Source organism: Gobius niger (genome assembly GCF_951799975.1).
Source record: "Gobius niger genome assembly, chromosome: 1".
Classification (NCBI taxonomy): Eukaryota; Metazoa; Chordata; class Actinopteri; order Gobiiformes; family Gobiidae; genus Gobius; species Gobius niger.
Genome location: NC_136852.1, coordinates 65,335,364 through 65,351,741, shown reverse-complemented (window position 1 = coordinate 65,351,741; position 16,378 = coordinate 65,335,364). Strand labels below are relative to the sequence as shown.

At 40.5% G+C, this 16,378-nt stretch overlaps 1 protein-coding gene across 1 annotated transcript in view; it reads right to left on the bottom strand.

Annotated features, from left to right (window-relative positions):
• The window catches only part of loxhd1b (lipoxygenase homology PLAT domains 1b), a 35,401-nt gene that overhangs the window by 11,571 nt on the left and 7,452 nt on the right, over nt 1-16,378 (bottom strand). The window contains 19 exon segments of the mRNA XM_079554080.1: nt 695-857; nt 2,223-2,339; nt 2,423-2,604; nt 3,874-4,038; nt 4,109-4,237; nt 4,322-4,426; nt 4,716-4,867; nt 6,333-6,466; nt 8,169-8,320; nt 9,682-9,994; nt 10,073-10,233; nt 10,467-10,659; nt 11,154-11,350; nt 11,468-11,544; nt 12,089-12,249; nt 13,711-13,865; nt 13,943-14,078; nt 14,165-14,251; nt 14,329-14,489. Coding sequence (XP_079410206.1) covers nt 695-857; nt 2,223-2,339; nt 2,423-2,604; nt 3,874-4,038; nt 4,109-4,237; nt 4,322-4,426; nt 4,716-4,867; nt 6,333-6,466; nt 8,169-8,320; nt 9,682-9,994; nt 10,073-10,233; nt 10,467-10,659; nt 11,154-11,350; nt 11,468-11,544; nt 12,089-12,249; nt 13,711-13,865; nt 13,943-14,078; nt 14,165-14,251; nt 14,329-14,489 — 2,940 coding nt within the window.

Below are 16,378 nucleotides of genomic sequence, written 5' to 3'. Positions count from 1 at the left end.
ATTAGGTGATTGAATTATGATTTCTGACCCAGCTTTGATTAGTTGCTGTAATTAGCATTAGCATCCTGCGGTTAGCATTAGCATACTGTTGCTAGCCGCGACATTTTGCAGAGGCTAAAGCAGTACGAAGTAACTCCCAGTGGCCATACACGAAACTGCAGGGGTCGTAGCATGTTGCGGTTTTTTACTCATTAATTAATTAAATACTACGCTGACAGAAAAGACAATTTTTTAAACTCAAACTTGGCGCAGTTAGCTTTGCCCGTTAGCCTGTTAGCTTCTTTTTCGTGATTCTATTTGTGTGTATTGCGCCTCCGATCCGGTGCAGGGAAAGCTGCAATTGTGGTTTTCTGGGGGTCTTTTATCTCCCCTTAACACTTGTATTACCTCCAGAGGGACTACGAAAAGGATTTATTAAGGTAAACAAGTTACTTAGTTCTTCTTTAAACCTAACTCAGCGATTAAATTCTTCAGGTTCTGTGCTTCACAATGACAGCATGTCCATATTGACTGATATATTGACAATATATCGAGTGGCCGATACAATGGTCAACCTCTTCTTTTAGTTTTGGGTAAAGCCAAACTAGAGAAAATGAGCTCGCTTCAGGTGGGGGTTAAGAGGTTAAATTTCTTGGCCCATCTCTTTACTGCCACATCGCTGTGAAAATAATTAGCAAACAGGCAGCAGACATACTTTCCAAAGCATCCTCCACCTCCACCTCGGTCGTCTTCAGCTTGCCGTCTCTGAGCAGTTTCTCCGTGATGATGTCCGAAGGCACCAGCTCTCTCACGGTCTCCCCATCGTCCTCGGATTTAGCCAGCCAGCACTCACAGGGGAAAATGGTAGTTTCCGAGCCCTGTAATTAGTCACAGAAGAGTCAGAGGGAACTGTCAGGTACGGCTTGATAAAACGTCTTCTATTTCATGCATTATTCTAGTTTATTTTGTATGCTTATGGACACCTACGCTTGGTATAATGTATGTAAAAGAAAGTACAGGTATGTGGCAACAGTGGCTCGGGTTAACCTCTTAATCCCCACCTGAACGGGGCACATTTTCTTTAGTTCAGCTTTACCAAAATCTAAAAGGCTCTTGGAAAAAAAGTGTCAAAACAGCCACAAGAACGGGACGAAAACAAGGATGAAAACCCAACAAAAATGTGGCAAAATGTAACAAAAACACAATAAAAAGCCACAAAAAAAAAAAAACAGAACAAAAAAATATCAAAAAGTGACGGAAAAAAGACACAAAAATGTGACAAAAGGTCAACAAGAAAAGTGGCAAAAATGTGACAAAAACAAAATTAAAAAGCCACAAAAAATTCAACAAAAGCACAACAAAGAAATATTTAAAAAGTAACGTAAAAAGGCCACAAAATGTGACAAAAACGCATCAGAAAATCAACATAAACTCAACAAAAGCGTGGCAAAAAAGTATCAAAAAGTGACATGAAAAGGCCACAAAACTGTGACAAAAATGCAACAAAAAAAATCAACAAAAATGTGATAAAAACACAATAAAAAAGCAACAAAAAATCTACAAAAGCGCAACAAAAAAGTAACAATGGTGTAAAAAATAATAATGAAAAAACGGGATGAAAAAGAAGGTGAAAAAGGACTACCCAAGGAAAAAAATCAGTTTAGATCAGTTTTGTAGGCTTTAGCTTTCAAATTCGGTGTTACCCTGGCCTATAGGCTGTAAGCTCCAGTCGAGAGGCTTTTAGATTTGGGTAAAGTCACTCAGTTAAGGCGGGTGGTAAGAGGTTAAGCTGCCTTATTGTCAGTAGGTTGGGAGTCTAGAAATAACTGCTGAAATGATAAGCAGTTGTTCGTACTTAGTGAGTTCTTAAGTTAGAGACAGCCTTCAGTGATTATTCAAATCACACAAACAACGCGAGTGAAAAAAACACAACTTCATTCACACTCACACCCATGAGAAGGCGAAGGATTGTGTGCTTTGTAATGTTTCCAGTCCTTCTTTTGTTTCTTTTTGTCACCTGCCAAGGGACTACAGATGGAAACGAGCACCTATGCACTATTCTGACATATTGAGGCTACACTGTGACTGCTGCAAATGTTCTCTCTGTCTCTATTAAATAAATAAATAGCTAGTAACTCCGGGAACAGATTGTTTTTGATGATGACAAGCCTCATATTCTGGTATTATATCGGACCTTTAATAATGGACTTTCATGTGAACTTGTTATCTCAGGATGTACCTACCTTCCCTTTCCTCAGCTGCCTTCTGATTTCGACTCTATCCAGGTGCCATCCCGGAGCAGTGCCTTGGTTGTCGTGTCCTATTCGGATCTTCTCTATCACATCGCCAATGTCCTCCAACTGTGAAAAGACAGCGCCGTATTGTATTTGCAGAGCTGCAGCCTGGGATTTGAAGGGTCTTTGCTCTAAATCCTGCCACGCACCTCCACAATAAACATGTCCTCAGCTGCCCTCTCGAAGTACAGACGCCGTTCTCTTTTGTTGACGCACAGGTGTTTCTGCTGCGTGCACACTCCCTTCGTTCCATACAGCGCGATGAAAACATCGGCGTCCGTCCCGGCTCCAAACACATCGCTGGTGAAGATCTTAATTTCATAAGGTACGACTGTAGAAAAGCAAAGGAGAGGGATATAGAAATATGTTATACTAATCTTATGCAGTACAATAGGCACACATAAAACCATTGAGTTTCACCCTCTTAACCTTAGCACGTCCTCCAGCTCAACTTTAACCAAATCTAAAAGCTTCCCGACTAGAGCTTGTAGCCTATAGGCCAGTGTGATGCCTCATTTGAAAGCTAAGACCTACAAAATTGATAATAATTTTTGTTCGGCACGTTTATTGTCGAATTTTTTAGGCGTCACATTTTTGTTGCTCTTTCGTGGCTTTCTTGTTGATTTTTTGTTGCTTTTTCATAACCAGTTAGACACAGTGGGTAATCAAAGAATGGATTTGGATGAGGAGCTCACCGAGCTAACCTATGTAAATCTCATATTTGGCTGCCTTTACTCAACATCTCCATGGAAACGAACAAGAGACATCCCGCTCCCAGCACAATTACAAAGGAAAGGTGAGCGTCTTAGGTACTTTTCAATGATAAGAATATTTGTAATAAAATAAATACCTGTATTTTGATTCTATTTATTGGGTGAGATGTTACATGGTGGGTTTTTTTGCCTTTCTTTTTCACGCATTGGAACAGTTTGATTTGTGTAAGTTTTCACTTGGAAAGGAAAAAAAGCCTAATCTATATGGAGATGATGTCCTGCAGTTGAGAAAGCAGCCTTAAAAAAAGTTCCCATATAAATATTTATTCAGTGAAGCAAATAAAAAGATTAAGTAGATTGGACATGTTTAGAAATCAAAATCAGCAACTGTAACTTCATTATGCTTGACTCTGTGCATAACTTCAAATCATAACGTCGCCCAAAAGTGACTTCCTGTTTCGATCCAGCATGCCAAAATAAAAGCACACAGCCTGTTAATAGTTAGGCAGAAAGAAAGTTTAATTAATGAACTGCTAAAGTAATGAATAAGATGGTGCGTTTATTTTGATGTGTTGGATCGAAACAGGAAGTCACTTCTTGGGCGGCGTTGTTATGATTTGAAGTTATGCACAGAGTCAATTATGCTGACTCGCAAAGTCCTAATTTTACCTCACTAGTGTAAGAAAGGGCATTCATTTGTTTCTTTTTCTTGTTGGATTCCCTGAACCTCTTTAGTAATAGCTTAAATCTCTTTGGATCCAGGACAAGAAAGATCTCAGCAGACAAAGATGCCATTGTTTGGATGGGGATTCCTGTATAAATATGTTGGACCTGTTTTGTACTTAAGTGTATTTGTCTTTGTTATTGACAGTCGACTCTTGACTCACATGGCGTGTAGTACTCTGTCTGTAACTCAGCGGGGAAAAGATCTCGCACCAAGATGCCATCATCCTCCCCCTTGTCCAGCCAGCGGCCACAGGGGAACCGCAGTCTCTGACCTTGTGAGGGAGCGTCCACCTCCACCCAGTCCAAGAACCAACCAGGCGACCCTCCTGCTCCGTGAACAGAATACAGATCACACCCCTGCTTATTATTATGTTTCACCGCGCTTCTTCTAGGCACCTGAATTGTCGTGCCCGATTCGAAGCTTCTCCAGGTCGCCCAAGTCCACTGCCTCCACGGTGAACTCATTTATCATCCCCTGCTCAAACTTGTTCTTGTAGTTCTTACAGGCTTTGAGGTTGATAATACCTGTGACCAGCGTTACAAATTTAACACAGGCTTGCACCTCCACCGCTGGAATACTGATGAGCCCGGTGGTGCTGTAGCTCTTACCTGTGTCATCATTTTCACCAAAAAGGATCGCGTAGACATTGGCGTCAGTGCCGGCGTACTTCTTCTCTCCAGTTTTTATTTTCAACGTGTACGTAGTAGACATGGCTGCAGGATATATCAAAAATGTGAGTCATGATCGATTTGTCTCCTTTTCTTTTTTTGACATGTACAGTTCAGGTCTGAGGGAGAAGAGTAAAACATTTTTGTGTACATATATGTCACATTTTTCAAGACCGGAAAAGCAATGACAAAAAAAACAACAACTAGTCTTCTAATCCTTTTATCCTCACTCCTGCACATGGCGCTACACCTGCAAGTCTCAGCACTGTTCTGATTAATACTCCAAAGTTTTCCTTTATCCCTCCCCAGCACAAACACACAGCAGAGCTTTTACATTTTTGCTCGAGTCCCAGTTTGGCACCGCCGCCCCCCTCCTCATCGTCGTCATCCTTCCACATGAAGGCCTCGTCCACAGGCACGAGCTCTCTAGCTATCTGCCCGTCATCCTCGTCCACAGCCAACCAGCGATTAGCGGGAAAATAATACCTGAAATGAAATGACACCGATAGTGGATTTGTAGGTTTTTCTTGTCGGTTTTATTTAGGTATATTAACGTGATTTGCATTAGGGCTAAACAATTGTTGGAAGAATATTGAGTTCAATCAAGCATTCAGGTTGTCCACTTCATAAAGTCCAGTTTGGCTGTCGTTGCCCAGTTACTGATTTTAGACACTTGTGCACTGTCATGTGACACCATTTCAGTCAACAATACAGCTCTGAGGTGAGTGACGGAAGGTCAGCTTTTTTTTAATCAACACAATCCCGCTGATTAACCGCACTGTAAATAATATTTCGTTGCGAACTTTCTGACAAGCATAGCAAGATTCAGTTAAAGGTACTATATCATGCAAAATTGACTTTTTATAGCTTTTAACCATGTTGTTATGAGTGGTTTTTGACTTCATTCACGCAGTTCTCTGCAACCCTCCTGCATCCTTCTCTCTGAGCATCTGCTCCGCCCTCACCTGGAAAACGACTGACTGCTCAGTTGTGTCGTCAGAGCGGAACAGAAGTGCTCGACGTTTGTAATGTAATGCATTACGGCCTGATTTTAATTTGTAAAACAGCTTTTTCATTATTTCTGTTGTAAGAAAGAAAAAAAGGGAAGTGCCCGAGGCGTCCGCGCTGCCCCTGCGGAGTAAACAAACGCACCCCCTGAGCGTCTGAACTGATGTCATGTTTGCACCAAAAGTTGTGAAGAAGGAGCTCTTTCTAACCTTTCTTACCTAACGATAATGTCACGGAGAAAAGCGCGTTTTGCTACGAGGACTATATTCAACCTTCCTAATGAAGAGGCCACTCGCCAGAAGTTGTTTTTTCTCTCCGGGATTCAGCGACTCTCGGCCAAAATTGTGTTTGTCTGTGGCTGTCACTGATGTTTGCTGAACCTTGGCCAGAATCAAAGTGGATTAAGTTTTATAACCAACGCGAGTCCCACAATAAAAACACCCGATGGACCAGAGCGATGAGTCAAAACACGTGCTAGCTTGTGTGTTAGCCATTTATGAAGCTGGGTTGCAGATGTCAACTCCTTATAACTGCATCGTGAAGTAACTTCACTTACTGCTGTGGTATTTTTATTTCTACTACAGTAAAGTTGTATGAGCGGAGAGAGGGGGCGGAGTTAACTGAATAGAAGCGTTGTGTCTTCTGGATTTTAAAAATACCTCCAGAAAATACTTGTGCTCCATAGTGGTAGAGGTACAATATATCATATAAATGCCTATACTTAACTTTGGAATGGCTAAAATAGCATGATACAGATCCTTTAAAGCTGCACATTTGAAACGTTCAGGGGAGTTAACATTTTAGTTGCTTGCTTATGCTAATACTAAAACCAAATTGCATTCCAGGTCATGTTTGTAGAAATGTGAACTACAGGGTTAGCAGGTTGCAAACATAATATGACAAGTTTGCGGAGGACACAGTATTAAACAATGTTTTCACTTACGTTATATCCTCCTTGGTGTCCACAATTTCCACTCGATCCAAGTACCAGGAAGAGTAAGACCCGGAGTTGTCGTGGCGAATGCGGAGTTTCTTCAGAGGGCCCAGATCAACGGCTGTCAGAGTAAAAACATCCTCCTGTAAAACAGAGAGCGTCATGGGGACATCGCTCGTGCAAAAATCCCTGAAAAGCACAAGGGTCTAGGCTCATTCTACACATTAGGAAATTGCTGGAACATGTAGGGAGAGAAAAATACATCGTTTTAACATTTATAAACTCTTTATAGTCCCTTTAAAGGGGCTAGATGCAAGTTCGTCATTTTATATTCACTACTGCCACCTCAGGTCGTATGTGTAACTACAGCTTCTATATTAAGCTCGTGCATGACGGCACTTCGGACCCGAATTAAGACCTTTTTGAGTGACAGTGCAGGATTTTAGAGGCAGTTGAGGTGACAGTCCCTTTAAAGTAGTTTTTGAATAATTAGAGAATAATTAGAGAAACAAATTGTTTTCCCCCTTAACTGTTTACAAACATGAACATATATGGGTGACTCCAGAGATGCCGTCTATATCTATGGCCATTTTGCTCACATTTCAGGTTAAAGGTTCATTCATACTCCACAAGAAGCAAAAACTTTCTTCTTGCACCCTGAGCTGCAAGAACAAAGAAAAAGCGACTTCATTTTGTTCTTGCAGCTCAGGGTACAAGTGTCTTGTAGAGTATGAATGAGCCTTAAGGTGTACATTATTGTCGGACCAATCTCCAGATATTGATCAGGACTTGTTTTCCATCTTTTGGGTTGATAGGGAAGACGGAGTAATGGAAAAAAAAAACACACACATGTAAAAACCTGCAAATTCATCAGGTGTGGGAATCCTTCTCCAAAATCATCGTGAACATTTGAATTTGAGACGATAAATTCGATACTACATTAAGTAACCGGTAAAGTTAATTACATTTGACCCCAGTAAACAATTGTAAGATGAGACACATCCTGCTCACACCTCCAGCTAATGAAACGCTCCATATTTATGTGTCAAGTGGAAAGTATTGTAATGGACTGAATAATTGACGGGAAGGACTGCAGCCATGAGTGAAAAAGTAGGGCAGGCTCATTGACACGGTGGACTCCTCTCGCCTGCAGGAACCCTTGTAATCCTGTCAGCACACACTCCCACAAACACACACGCAAACGGGTCCTCACAATGTAGTAAGTACAAGAACACACACACACACACACACACACACACACACAAGGAAGTATCCCTATCTCTCAATTCATTCCTATGTCTTACATCGAAGTGTGATCATATAAATAAATAAAGGTCAAACTTTCTGAACCCACTGTTTTGCCAGCACAATCCCACATTTGATTCACTATGTGTGGAGTTGATGCAACAGTCCATCGAGACGTTATGTGCCTAACCCCCATTAACACTTGGGGGGGGGGAAACAAAGCATATTGAGGCTATTGATTTGCTGCAGAAGACCGCAACAGTAAAGCTTTTAATTCACAACATTTGGCGGGTTTCAAAATGTTGGCTGTGTTTTTTTTTGCTCAGACCAGAGCCAGATTCAGCATCCTTGCAGCTCACTCTCCATCTAGTGGTGCAAAATGATATCATCCGATCCAGCCTGATGGTACTTGGGAGGTCAATTATTTCATGAAGTGCTACTTGGGGGAACATCTTGGAGAATCATTTGCCTATGCAATGGAAACAATGTGATTTTGATTTGCTTGTTAGCAATTGTGCAGCCATAGATTGGATTTATTTATTTAGTTTTGTATGTTGCACTAAATTGCCAAGTAAAAACAGGTAATTAAACCCGCCGTACCTGCCCCTTTTCAAACTTGTTGAGGTTGTTTGAGCTCTTCAGGAAGCGCTCTCCGGTGTCTCCATTTTCTCCATAAATATTGACGAAGACTTTGGCGTCAGTCCCGGCTCCCATCGTGCCCCCGGTGAAGACGCTCACTTCATAGGTGTTCACTGTCCAACAAAGCACAAAGGCTGAATGACACCTCCTCAACACCTCATTAACCTCCAGTGCCAGACAGGAACAGGACTGGAACCATGTGTTTATTTTGCATATACATTGGTATTTCCCTTTTTATAACTTAAAGTCATTAGGTCAACAAATTACTATCTGATCTCGGCATGCAATTATAATTTTTTCTTTAACCTGATTACTGTAAAAAAAAAAAATACAATGACTGTGGATGCTTTTACAGAGAATATTTATAAATATCAGGCATATTTTACATACAAAAAAGCAAAATATTAATGTTTCTTAGTGGCAAAACTTGTGCAGACAGTGGCTGTGTTTACATAGTAAAGGGTTCAAATCCGGTTCACTGTTTTTTTTTTTTAAGTAATTAAAGAAATGGAAACACAAATATCACAAACTGTTCTTTAACTTCTATAAAAATGTGGTGAGGGTGAGGAGAATAGAGAGACAATAATCAGAAAGGGGACTCAAACTCACAACACTAAGGAGGTAGTAATGTTGTGCATCAGCCTAAACCACTCCACTGTCAGCAGCACTAAACTAATTTGAGGTTTATTTCATGGATAACATTTGTGATTATTTATTTTTCATTTTTTTAATTAAAAATGTTGTCAGCATTTCCATAATATCTTTTAATCTTTCTTGACATTTATTTATTTTATTTGGTCGAGACAGTGCATGTTAATGAACATACATGGGTCTCATGCATGTAAACAAGCCACACCAGATTGTAGCCCTGGGCTAATTTCCATCCGTCGTCTCCCAGTGGCACTCTCAAACACAGTCACATTCATCCTGGCCTATTGTACATGTTTTTAGTGGTAGGGGAAACCGGAGTACCCGGAGGAAACCTACGCAGACACGGGGAGAACATGCAAACTCCACACAGAAAGGCCCCGTCCAGGTGGGAATCGAACCCAGGACCTTCTAGCTGTGAAGCACGAGCGCTTCCGTGCACTACCGTGCCGCTATAATTTTTGGCCTTTTTGCTGTATTTTCCTGGTGAGTTTAGGCTCACGTGTCAAAGATCAGCAAGAAATCAGATTATATCAGATTATGTATATTAGATTATGCTGTTTACATGTCTCTTAAATAATCTGAGAACTCCAGAAATCAGATTATGATCAGATTTTTGGTCTCCATGTAAACATAGCCAATGTCTGTTAAAAAAAAAACTTTACAGTTAATAAATTATTGATGGATTGATCTAAAGCCGCATTGCTACTGAGAAAGAGATGAATGAATGAATGAAACATACTGTAAGGAGGAAACATTATGACATTATATTGGATTTGTAGGGCATTAATGACCTGAATAACAGTTCCATCTAAGCAGGCGGTACCTTCCAGATCCTCTGCGTCCTCAGGCAGGAGCTCCACCACTAGCTCCCCGTCCTCTTCCCCTGAGGCCAGCCAGCGGGAACAGGGGAAGTGGTACGTCAACACCACCTCCTGCATCTCCTCCCCCTCGTCGTCCTCATCCTCATCTTTCTTCTTCTTCTTTTTCTTCTTGTCCTCCTTCTTCTTCTCTTTGGGCGCCATCGCCATGATCAAATGCTTGACATCCACAAAGTCCAGGAACCAGCCGGGCCCAATCCCACAGCCGTCATGGCCGATACGGATCTTGTAGATTTTCCCAACGTCTTTGCCCTCGATCTGTGAATATGACCAAACCATTTAAATATGTCAATAAGTTTACGCTAAAAATTGTTCGACAGAAAAGTGGAAAAGCACCTTAAAAATTTCCAGGGTATTTCGCTCAAAATTGTTGGATCTGCTTTCAAGGATCATGATTTCTGACTTTCCTTTATCCCCATACATCTGCATGAAGACTCTGGCATTGGTGCCGGCGAACGTGACGTCTCCAGTCATCACATTTATCTCATAATTAATTACTGGGAACAGCAAATTAAGAAAAAGGGTAAACACTTGGATTGCACTTTACAGCATGTTGATAGTGATGGAAATAGAAACCAGGTCTCCATGTGATTAGCAAGAAAATACTGTTTCCTGGTCATTTAGCTTTAGCTGCAAAATATCCTTTTATCATGAAGTGAAGAAGTTTCCATTGTCTATAGCCATTATATCACTGTGCAGTAAAGTTCAGCGCTTTCATCCCGTGACTTACGTTGTTCCATTTCCAGAATTTCACTGGGGTAAATCTCCACCTCTGTTTTGCCGTCGGCTTCATCCTTACAAAGCCAACGATGACTGGGAAACATGTACTGACTCCCGTGAACCGGTACCATGATCTGCACGCTGTCCAGAAACCAACCGGCCCGCATGCCCTCATTGGTGTGACCAATCATCAAACGGTTAATCTGTACGAAAAAATAGACCAAAATGTAATATATGTCAAGTAAAGTGAACATTTGGAGTTACATTGTGTTGTTCAAGTGTTCCTTTTATTTTTTGGGGCTATATATACACTACCGCTCAAAAGTTTGGGGTCACTTAACCTCTTACCCCCCACCTTAACCCCTAACCTTGTTGAATTTACAGCCTATAGGCCAGTGTAACGCCTCATTTGAAAGCTTTTCATTGTTGTTTTTTAATAGTTTTTTGTGTGTATTTGTTTATCTTGTCACTTTCTTGTCAAACTTTTGTTAAATTTTCGTCATGTTTTTTGTGGCTTTCTCATTGTGTTATTGTTGCTTTTCCATCACTTTTTTGTTGCCCTTTAGTCGCTATTTTGACTTCTTTTAATGATGATTAGAAAATTATGCTAGCACTGCTGAAAACTGCTGATGAGAAAAGCAAGAGAACTGGTCTGGGTTGATTCAATAACCTCAACAGCCTCTTCCATTTGCATTACCTGTCCGATATCAAAGGTTTCCGCAATGAAGACGTCAACCCGACCGATCTCAAAATAGTTGCCCAGGTTGTTGTCGGAGACCAGCAGCATCATTTTACTGGTGTCCCCTTTCTCTCCATAAAGTTTCACAAACACGTTGGAGTCCGAGCTGCCTCCGGGGATGTTGCCAGTTTTGATAGCGATGTGATAGTCCACGTCTGACAACATAAGACAAAGGCATTTAGAGCAGGTTCAGAAAGTTTACAGACCTGTTATTTTTTACTATGTTATATGTTGGGATAATAACCTAAAATAAAATGAGGTATATCACTCACTATAAAGGCGCTGGCCGTCCGAGTACGGGACTAACTCCCTCACAATTTGTCCATCGTCCTCATTCCGATCAAGCCACCTGACAAAACAGAAGCACTAATTAACCTCCAGTTTGGCTTAACCCAAATCTAAAAGCTTCTTGAAAAAAAGCGTCAAAATAGCGACAAAAACGAGGATGAAAACGCAACAAAAAAGGGACAAAAGAGTGATGAACAACGTGCCGGAAGCAACGATAACAACATATAAAAAAGCCACAAAAAGTGCGACAAAAAAGTGACAAAAATGTGACGAAAACGCAAGAAAAAAGCAATGAAAAATGTAATGTTAAAAAGTCACAAAAAGTGCGACAAAAAAGAGACAAAAAAGAACAAAAGAGCAACAAAAGAGTGACAGCAACAATACACAAGCTGATAAAAACTACAAAAAGAGACAAAAGCGCTTCAAAATGTGCAACAACGTGACAAAAAAGTTACAATCAGTTTTGTAGCTCTCAGCTTTCAAATGAGGTGTTACACTGACTCTTTTAGATTTGGGTAAAGCCAAACTGGAGCAAATGCGCTCGGTTAAGGCGGGAGATAAGAGGTGAACAGTCAAAGTATTTTATTTGGTCGATTAAAACAAACCTGTTGCAGGGAAACTCCACAGCGTGGGCCTCCGCTTGTCCCTCCTCTCTCACAACCACCTTATCCAGAAACCAGCCGCAGCCTCCGCCTTTGCCATTGTGGCCAATCCTGACCCTGCGCACTCGCCCCACAGACACGGCTTCAATGATGAACTCGTCCAGCTGCAACGGAAACCAATGATTCGACTGTTTCTGACACAACATAACTGGACGATTCTTTGGACAGGTTGCTCAGTGTTTTTCAATAGGTATTACTGATTGTACTGCTGACTATTACTGTGTTACCTATGTACAAAAAAAAGTTAGGTTAACGGCTAGGATAAAGTTGACCATCATGTCAACAAAAATGCCAAGGATTTTTGTTTCACTTTAGTATTAAAGGCGCACTATGTCACTTTTTATGAGAAAAAAAAGTTGAGATTTGTCTGTAATTGACCTTGTTGTGACCCAGTGGCTGTATGAGTGGGCAGCATGGTGCCTTTACTTTCCATCACAGTGGTCTCTAGGACGCTCCAGGATAAATTATTTTGTAGGTTTTTGCTGCTGACGGACCCTCTCACCAGAAAACCTACAAAACAATTGATCCATGATGTAAAGTAAAGGTGGCATCAATGGCCGCTTGTAGCAGAGATTCACGACACTCGGGGCTGACATTGGCCGCCATTGCTGTCGTACCTCCAAATAGTGGCAGAACAAGCTAGTTTTACATTGCATAGCATTGGCTATACCAGGCTGGTTTTCATAGGGAAAATTTTAGAAATCTTGTATACTAGCGAGGGCCGGACAGTTAGCATTGGAGCTGCGCGGCTATGACCGAACTACACGTCACGCAAGGGCCGAGTTTACAGTGAAGATCCCGCCCTTGTGCCCTTTTTAGGAACAGGCTTCGTCAGAGCTGGGGAGGAGGAGTCTGTAAATCCGCCTTGATTCCCCCTCGAACCTGGTCATTGTGGTAAATGGAGAGGAGTGAGGAATGGTCTATTATGTCTATGGGTGGCATGCTGACCACTCATACTGCCACTGGGTCACTACAAGGTCAAATACGAACATATATCAACTTCCCACAGTTGCATAATACGCCTTTAATCTCTCAATCCCCACCTTAACTGAGTGCTTCTAGAAAAAGAGCGTCAAAATAGTGACAAAAACGAGGATGAAAACGCAACAAGTAAAGCAACCAAACAACAGAAAAGTGGAAAAAAAAAGTGATGAATATGCAACAACAAAGCCACACAAGAACAAAAAAAGCGATGAAAAGAAATGTAAAAAAAAATGGATGACAACACGGGGAAAAAGATCTGTTTAGATAAGTTTTGTAGGTCTTTGCTTTCAAATGAGGCGTTACACTGGCCTAAAGGTTGTAAACTTTTAGACTTGGGTAAAGATGAACTGGAGAAAATGCACTTGGTTAAGGCGGGGGTTAGAAGGTTAAAATGTTATTCAATCACAAGTTGTTGAAATGAGTCTAAACCCAATAATCTGATATAGCGGAGCATTTGTTGATGATCAGTTTGGACATTTCTTTCATAAAACAGTAAAACAGTGAATTGCCCATAGATTTACATCGGCCCATGTCCACCATATTATATATATTAAGGTGAGTTTTATTTAAGTTGTACTCACGCTGCCCTTTTCAAACTTGTTGACATTGTTTTTGCAGTTGATCAGCTCTCGATCTCCGGTGTCTCCTTTGTCTCCGATCAAGTTGAGGAACACAGAAGCGTCTGTGCCACTGCCGCCGACGTTCCCCGTGCAGACTGTCACTCTGTACTTGATCACTGTCAGACAGAATACATGAAGAACAGCACAACGCAACGTCAATATTATCAAACCCTGGGCTTGCAGCTGCGCGTACAGGTCAGCGGCTCATCTATGAGGTCTCCGGTCGCAGGAAGCTCCCTCACAACTTCATTGTCATCTTCGTTAGTGTCCAGCCAACGCTCACAGGGGAAGGTGTACTTCTCTTTTGTCAACGTCTTCATGATTGTTGCCTGGGAAATTGTAACGGTTCACATAAGTAGAAGCAGGGTTTTAATCTTTCAAAAAAAAGAAAAAAAACAACCATACAAAATTTCACCTTACTCAGATGCCATCCTGCAAACGGACTCCTCTTTTCGTGCCCAATACGGAGCTTGGTTAGCTTTCCCAAATCAGGCAGTTCAACCTCAGAGAAAATGATGAAAAGAAGATGTTGATTATATGAGCAGGTAAATAATATTAGTGATGTATCGAGCCACTTACCATAAACCTGTCTATTTGGCCTTGCTCAAAATTGTCCGTTTTGTTGTCGAGTCGGATCTCATCAGATTTACCTTTCGTGCCGTAAACCTGGAAGGAAATGTCTGCGTCCGTCCCCGCACTCGGCAGATCTGAAGTCCAGATCCACAAGGACCAGGGATGCTCTATAAAAAATAGAAAGGTTTAAATGGAAGAGGTGAAACAACCCAGCACAGATGACAACTTGAATGTTTTTCTTTGTTTTTTCACTACAATGAAAAACCTAGAACTTACAGAAGCAACTGGATTAGTGACAAATCTTACCAAATCCATAAGGACAACCTATAGGGCAGTGTAACGCCTCTTTTGAAAGCTAAGACCTAAAAAAGTAATCTAAATTGATCGTTTTTTTCCCATCGCTTTTGCCTTTTTTTTTTTCTTTCACATTTTGCCACATTTGAACATTTTTTTGTTACTTTTTTGTCACATTTTCACCACATTTTTTTCACTTTTTCGCCACATTTTTTTCACTTTTTTATCACATTTTTGTAAATTTTTCGTCACATTTTTGTAACTTTTTTTCACTTTTTCATCACATTTTTGTCACTTTTTCATCACATTTTTGTCACTTTTTTCCCACTTTTTCATCACATTTTTGTCACTTTTTCATCACATTTTTGTCACATTTTTGTCACATTTTTGTCACATTTTTGTCACTTTTTTCAATTTTTTGTCACATTTTTGTACATTTTTTGTCACATTTTGTACATTTTTTCGTCACATTTTTGTCACTTTTTCGTCACATTTTTGTCACTTTTTCGTCACATTTTTGTTACCTTTTCATCACATCTTTTTTTTACTTTTTCATCACATTTTCGTCACATTTTTGTCACTTTTTCGTTGCATTTTTATCCTCGTTTTCGCCTCATATTTGTTTCTATTTTGACAATTTTTTTTCAAGAAGCTTTAAGACTAGCTGGAGAAATTGTGATTAGTTGCAAGTTAAAGGAAAACTTACCCTCAAATACACTTTTTTTTTGCTGATAAACTGTATAAATGAGTGTCCAATAGTGTTGTCTACATATCCTGCTCATATTTTTTGGAATTTAGCGCAAATAAGCCTCTACAAGTGAAAAATCTGTACTGCATTTGATTTTTGAATGTGGTGCCACTGTTGTAGGAGGCGTAAAATCTGATGTCAGAGGCAAAATCTGATGTCACTCGCCCTGCAGCACAAACACTCCAATGAAACACTCCCACACATGGCCCTGGCCCCAGCAGTGAGAAGGGAGCGGGGGAGGGGGAGAGGGCTATTTACCTGTAAGGTGACTCAGGCTTGTCAATAACAGACCAATAGCCCCCCCCACCCCCCTCCCAGGGCGCTCCTTAGTCCTCCAGGAACACCTCTTTCTCCGGACTTTTTTTTTAAGGCTCTGGAAGGGGGGGGGGGGTAAGTAAGGGAGAAACTTCAAGAAAAAAAATAAAAACCGTTAAGGTTGCGTCAATTTGCAGGCCCAGGTGGTCAATTATATACAAACTTTTTTTTTAGTTCATTGTTTCATAGAATGTATTGTACAATGATAATTTGGTAGCACTTTACATTACAGCACGGTGAAAAGATGGTAGTACTAAAATACTAAGGTAATAAGATGGGAACCAAAAGGTAATAACTTGGAAATAACATGTAATTACAATGTACCAAACAATTTTGATGATGATAAAATACCATCTGTATGTAATTTCTATCTTATTTCCATGTAATTACATCATAGCATGTTGTGTGTATACAAAATTTCCTTGAAATTACTATTGAATTACAAAACTACAAGAAGCAAGGTATTCATGGGTAATTACCATGTTATTTCTTTTACATTACACTCTGAAGTAATATTGAACTTGTGCATAATTCTGGATAATTTCTGTAAAGACCATTTCTATGTAATTGACAGGGAGATATTTGAGATATTATTTATATTACCCATACTACCCTATGTAGCAGTAATATTTATGTACCTTTTGGTTACCTTGCTATTACCCTAGTATTACCACATTATTACGGTGTGGTAATGTAAAG